This window comes from Myotis brandtii, unplaced genomic scaffold (assembly GCF_000412655.1).
Source record: "Myotis brandtii unplaced genomic scaffold, ASM41265v1 scaffold2636, whole genome shotgun sequence".
NCBI lineage: Eukaryota > Metazoa > Chordata > Mammalia > Chiroptera > Vespertilionidae > Myotis > Myotis brandtii.
Window position 1 is genome coordinate 38,221 of NW_005360034.1, and position 5,648 is coordinate 43,868.

The 5,648-nt window shown below is 62.6% G+C and overlaps 1 protein-coding gene across 1 annotated transcript in view; it reads left to right on the plus strand.

Moving 5' to 3' along the window:
• Window positions 1–5,648, plus strand: part of LOC102245419 (deleted in malignant brain tumors 1 protein) — a 30,938-nt gene that overhangs the window by 24,864 nt on the left and 426 nt on the right. The window contains exons 29-34 of the mRNA XM_014541128.1: window positions 512–538; window positions 1,338–1,488; window positions 2,075–2,293; window positions 3,077–3,285; window positions 4,187–4,371; window positions 4,760–5,154. Coding sequence (XP_014396614.1) covers window positions 512–538; window positions 1,338–1,488; window positions 2,075–2,293; window positions 3,077–3,285; window positions 4,187–4,371; window positions 4,760–5,154 — 1,186 coding nt within the window. The remainder of the gene's footprint in view (window positions 1–511; window positions 539–1,337; window positions 1,489–2,074; window positions 2,294–3,076; window positions 3,286–4,186; window positions 4,372–4,759; window positions 5,155–5,648) is intronic.

Genomic DNA, 5,648 nt, shown 5'->3' on the forward strand with positions numbered 1-5,648 from the left:
GCACAGAGGTCCTTTGTGAAGGACAGACAGAGTGGGAGGGAGCAGGGGGAGGTGGGAGATGGCAGGTGGCCAATGAATGGAAGGAGCCAATGGGGGCCTTGGGGATGGGGCATTATGACCGCATGGAAAAGTCTAGAAATGGGTGTAAACTCCCTTTAGCAGAATGGTTCTAGGCTGAGGAATCAGTGTGCATATTGATTGACCCCATTTGGTGGGGTCATTCCCCGTTCACCCTCTGGGGTCAACACCAGGACCCTGATGGCCTGTCCCACGCATGATACTGGCTTCCGTACACTGGACAGGAGTCCCCAGGCTCAGGGAGGCAGGCCATGTTCAAAAGGACAGAGGGCGTGGCTTTGGAAGGACTATGAGGTGCAGGGCAGCACTGCTGTGTCCCCCCGAGGGCATGAGCATGCAATCAGTTCCGCGTGTGGAAGCTGAGGGTCATCAACCCGGGATCTGGGCTGGGTACCTGGGAGTTTGGTGTCTGACTGTCCCTTTCTTCCCACAGCTGCTCAGCCTTCTACAACCTGGCCAGGTGAGTCCCAGCCACCTGTCCTGGGATGTCCCTCTCTCCTGCCCCCTTTGCCAGTTGGCCATCTCCGGCTGACCCCTGGCTCTTTGAACCCCATCTTGGCCACACTTTTGCCCTCTGTCTCCTTTACTAAAGGGAGGATTCCAAGGACCCCATCTGTCCATCCTCCTTCTGAGTTCTCATCAGATACTCGGCGGCCATCCCGGGGGAGAGTGGCCGATGGTCAGAGAAGTTCCTCCTCTTCCATGAAGGTGGCCCCGTGGCTCCAGGCTGAGGAGGGCTTTGTGGGATAGTGGACACTGATGCCCACTGGCTTTCTGATGACGGGACAGCAGTTTTCTGGCTTCTCTCCTCCTGTCACACCTGTCACACCCTGAGGGCCAGCATGGTCACACCCGCATCCCAAGGGGGCAAAGACAGTGCCCGGGGATGGCAGTGAACATGTGATGAGGGTCCTCAGGGTACTGGGACCTGTGCTTGCCTCCTGGTTCAGTCACCGTTCCCTGACTCTTTGTATCCAAACTTCAGAGTCAGGCCAACACCTCAAGCCACCAGTCCTTGCCTGGCTCATGGGGGAGAGATGGGAAAGGCCTTCTGTTTGGGTGGAATATGGCGGTCAGAGACGTGAAGGGATGCGGCTGGTCTCTCCCAGGCCTTCGACCCCGGTGACCCAGCGGAGCCGGAGGCTTGTGGACAGGCAGGGAGCACGTGCAGGAGGCACATGGGAAAGTCAGTACAACTCCCCCTGCCCGGGTGGTGCGCCCTGTGCTCTGGGTCACCAGCATCTCCTCTGTCCCGGCAGCCGCGGGGGCCTGTGGGGGCTTCCTGTCCCGGCCCTCGGGGCGCTTCTCCAGCCCGTCCTACCCCGGGAGCTACCCCAACAACGCCCGCTGCGTGTGGGACATAGAGGTCCAGAACAACCACCGCGTGACCGTCGTCTTCAGAGACGTGCAGTGAGTGGGGTGCAGGCGGCCACGGGGCCTAGGGGGGACCTCGGGGACATGGGGAAGGGAGGGACCGGAGCAGGCGCCCTGGGAGAGAGGCTGCCCCTTGGCATTCTGCCCGTGGGCGCGGTTTTCGACCCAGCACAGGGGCAGCCGGCAGTGGGGCCAGCACAGGGCCTTGGCTTCCGGTCTGTGTGGTCCCTATGCCCAGTGTGGCCACAGGAGGTCACTCGCCTTTCCCGAGCCTCAGTCAAAAGAGAGGGATGAGCCGGCCGGCGTGGCTCAGGGATGGAGTGTCCACCTCTGACCCAGGAGGTCAGGGCTGGAGTGCCAGTCAGGGCACGCGCCCGGTTCTGGGCTCCATCCCCAGTAGGGGGCGTGCCGGAGGCAGCGATTAGTGTCAAACTATGAACCAGGAGGTCAGGGTTCGATTCCCGGTCAGGGCACAGGCCCAGGTTGTAGGCTCCATCCCCAGTGTGGGGCGTGCAGGAGGCAGCCGGTCCATGATTCTCTCTCATCAGGGATGTTTCTATCTCTCACTCCCTCTCCCTTTTTCTCAAAATCAGTAAAAATGGATTTAAAAATAATAAATAAGTACAACTCCCCCTGCCCGGGTGGTGCGCCCTGTGCTCTGGGTCACCAGCATCTCCTCTGTCCCGGCAGCCGCGGGGGCCTGTGGGGGCTTCCTGTCCCGGCCCTCGGGGCGCTTCTCCAGCCCGTCCTACCCCGGGAGCTACCCCAACAACGCCCGCTGCGTGTGGGACATCGAGGTCCAGAACAACCACCGCGTGACCGTCGTCTTCAGAGACGTGCAGTGAGTGGGGTGCGGGCGGCCGCGGGGCCTCGGGGGGACCTCGGGGATGTGGGGAAGGGAAGGACCGGAGCTGGCACCCTGGGAGAGAGGCTGCCCATTGGTATTCTGCCCGTGGGCGCGGTTTTCTACCCAGCACAGGGGCAGCCGGCAGTGGGGCCAGCACAGGGCCTTGGCTTCCGGTCTGTGTGGTCCCTATGCCCAGTGTGGCCACAGGAGGTCACTCGCCTTTCCCGAGCCTCAGTCAAAAGAGAGGGATGAGCCGGCCGGCGTGGCTCAGGGATGGAGTGTCCACCTCTGACCCAGGAGGTCAGGGCTGGAGTGCCAGTCAGGGCACGCGCCCGGTTCTGGGCTCCATCCCCAGTAGGGGGCGTGCCGGAGGCAGCTGATCTATGATTCTCATCATTGGTGTGTGTGTCTCTCTCTCCCCTTTTCTTTCCTCTCTGAAATCAATAAAAATATATTTTAAAAAAATAGAGGGATAAGCCCTGGCCTGGTTTGCTCAGTGGGTAGAGTGTCAGCCCTCAGACTGAAGGGTCGCAGGTTCGATTCCCGGTCAAGGGCAGGTACCTGAGTTGCAGGCTCAGTCCCTGGCCCCAGTAGGGGTGCGTGTGGAAGGCAACCTATCTCTGCCTCTGTCACATCACTGTGTCTCTCTCTCTGTCTCCCCCGCTCCCTCCCACTCTCTCTAAAACTCAATGGGAAAATGCCCTCAGGGGAGGATAACAAAACAACAGCAAAGCCTTTAGTTAAGTGGAGCCCATACCCTGTGCCCCGTGTCCGCAGGCTGGAGAGCAACTGTAACTACGACTACATCGAGGTGTTCGACGGCCCCGCCCTCAGCTCCCCGCTCATCGCCCGGGTCTGCCACGGCTCAAGGGACTCCTTCACGTCGTCCTCCAACTTCATGTCCATCCGCTTCGTCAGCGACGGCAGCGTCACCCGCAGCGGGTTCCAGGCCGAATACTACTCCCGTCCCTCCAACCACAGCACCAGTAAGTCCCAGGATCTCGGGGCAGGGTGCCTGCCCCCCCGCACCCGCAGTGGCGGGACAGCAGACCAGAGCCGCCGGTAGGTCCGCGTTCTGGATTTGCCGCTGGAAGGGACCAGTGGACGCCATGCCCAGGGCGGAAGTGGCCCTGGCGGGAGACCTGTGACCATCAGAGTGAGGGGCACCGTGACCGTGTCCTGAGACCTGGCACCTGTGGCTGCCGCCTGGAGGCCCCTGGTCGCTGCTCCAGGCCCAGCAGAGGCTGGTGGCCAGGAGTGGAGCTGTGCAGGGGACGGACGGATGGACGGACGACGGACTGTGGCCGGCGGGCAGGTGCTGTCCCAGCCCTTTTTCCGCGGGACTCTCAGCCCTGCCGGCTCCACAGCCCACGGACCCTATTTCACCGCGTCCCCACGATTCCACCCGAGTGTCACTTTACCCTGCGGCTCACGGTGACCGGGCAGGACAGCTCCTCCTTCCACATCCGGCCTCCATTTCTTTTGTTTGTTTTTGTTATCCTCCTCTGAGGACATTTTCCCCTTGATTTTTAGAGAGAGTGGACGGGAGGGGGAGAGACAGAGAGAGAGAAACATCCATGTGAGAGAGACATCGACTGGTTGCCTCCGTGAGGCCGGGGATCAAGCCTGCCACGGAGGAACTTGCCCTTGACTGGATTCGAACTCGTAACTCTCAGTCCATGGGCTGACGCTCTACCCCCTGGGCCACACCGGCCAGGGCCTGCCTCCATTTCTCCATCCGTGTGCGTAGGGTACCTGGGGGGGGGTGTGAAAAGACCCTAATGTGGACCACCTTTGTCAGTCCCTTGATTGTGTGCACGGGGCAGGGGTGGGGGAGCCCCCAGTGGGTTTGGGGCGCGCACTGACCCGGCCGCCCTCGGTCCCCAGAGCTGCTCTGCCTGCCGGACCGGATGCAGGCCAACGTGAGCCGGAGCTACCTGCAGTCCCTGGGCTACTCGGCCAGCGACCTGGTCATCCCCCACTGGAACGACGTGCAGCAGTGTCAGGCCCAGGTCACGGCGAGCCAGGTGACCTTCACCATCCCCTACGCGGGCTGCGGCACCACCCAGCAGGTGAGTGGCCTTCCCGCACCCTCCCCGAGCCCGCTTCCTCCCGGCGACGTCCCGGCGTGTCCTGGATTCTGGGGCCCAGGGGACGGATTGTGTCTGTAGAAGCGGAACGTTATTGGGGTGAAGGCATCCGTGTCCCTCCCACTTCCAACCACAGGGAGGCGGCGGCAGGCGGTCTCCCCACCATCGAGGCGGAGGGCGCCCGGCTGTCTGCCCAGCACATCCATCATCGCAGCCACGGCTGCCGCCAGGGCTTCGTGGGGCCTGAAGCCACGCCGGCCGGGTCTGGGAGGGTTGTGAAGCGCGTTGAGTCACTTCTGACTCCAACAAGACCAGCAGCGAGATCCCCTCGCAGGGCCATGTGCCTGACGCCCTCTCCCGCCCCCTCCAGCTGGATAACGACACCATCACCTACTCCAACACCCTCCAAGCAGCCATCCCCGTCGCGAACGGCCTCATCCAGAGGCGGCCGAGCCTGCACCTCCACGTGAGCTGCCGGATGCTGCGGGACACCTGGGTGGACCTCATGTACGTGGCCAACGACAACGCCGAGGTCCAGGAAGTGCAGTACGGCAACTTCGCCGTCAACATGTCCTTCTACACGTCGTCCTCGTTCGCATACCCCGTGACCACGCACCCCTACTACGTGCGCTTGAACCAGGACCTGTACGTTCAGGCCGAGATCCGCCGCGCCGACGCCTCCATGGCCCTGTTCGTGGACACCTGCGTGGCGTCGCCGTCCTCCGAGGACGTGCCCTCTGTGGCCTACGACCTCATCCGGAGCGGGTAAGCGTGTCCCACCAAGCGAGCCAAGGCCTTGGGTCCTGGGAGCTCAGCTGAGCCCGTCAGGGTGCCCCTCTGGTTAATGCCCAGGGAGGGGGCGCCTGACATGTGGAATGGCTGCCCGGTGGCCACCAAGCCTGTCAATGGGATGAGGCACAGTGAGGAGCTCAGGGCAACCCTGGCGTCAAGGACGTGGGTGTGGTGGGAGAGCTTTCATTTGGGAGCAGATGGAGATGAGATGCCAGATTCCAGCTGCACCTTCTGGGGGCAGTGGCTTCCTGAGCCCGTGTCTCCACCCACCAAGTGAGCAGGAGGACGCCCACATCAGGGGCTGTTGGGGGATGAGGGAGAGCGTAGGTGGGGTTTGGGCAGAGAGGATGCGCAGCGGGGAGGGCAGGTCCTCAGTGGGCATGGCCAAGGGCGCCCAATGTCACCCCAAATCAGCTGAGAATGGATGTTCTCACCGTCCTGGTTCCAACCACGTTCCAGGGCAGACG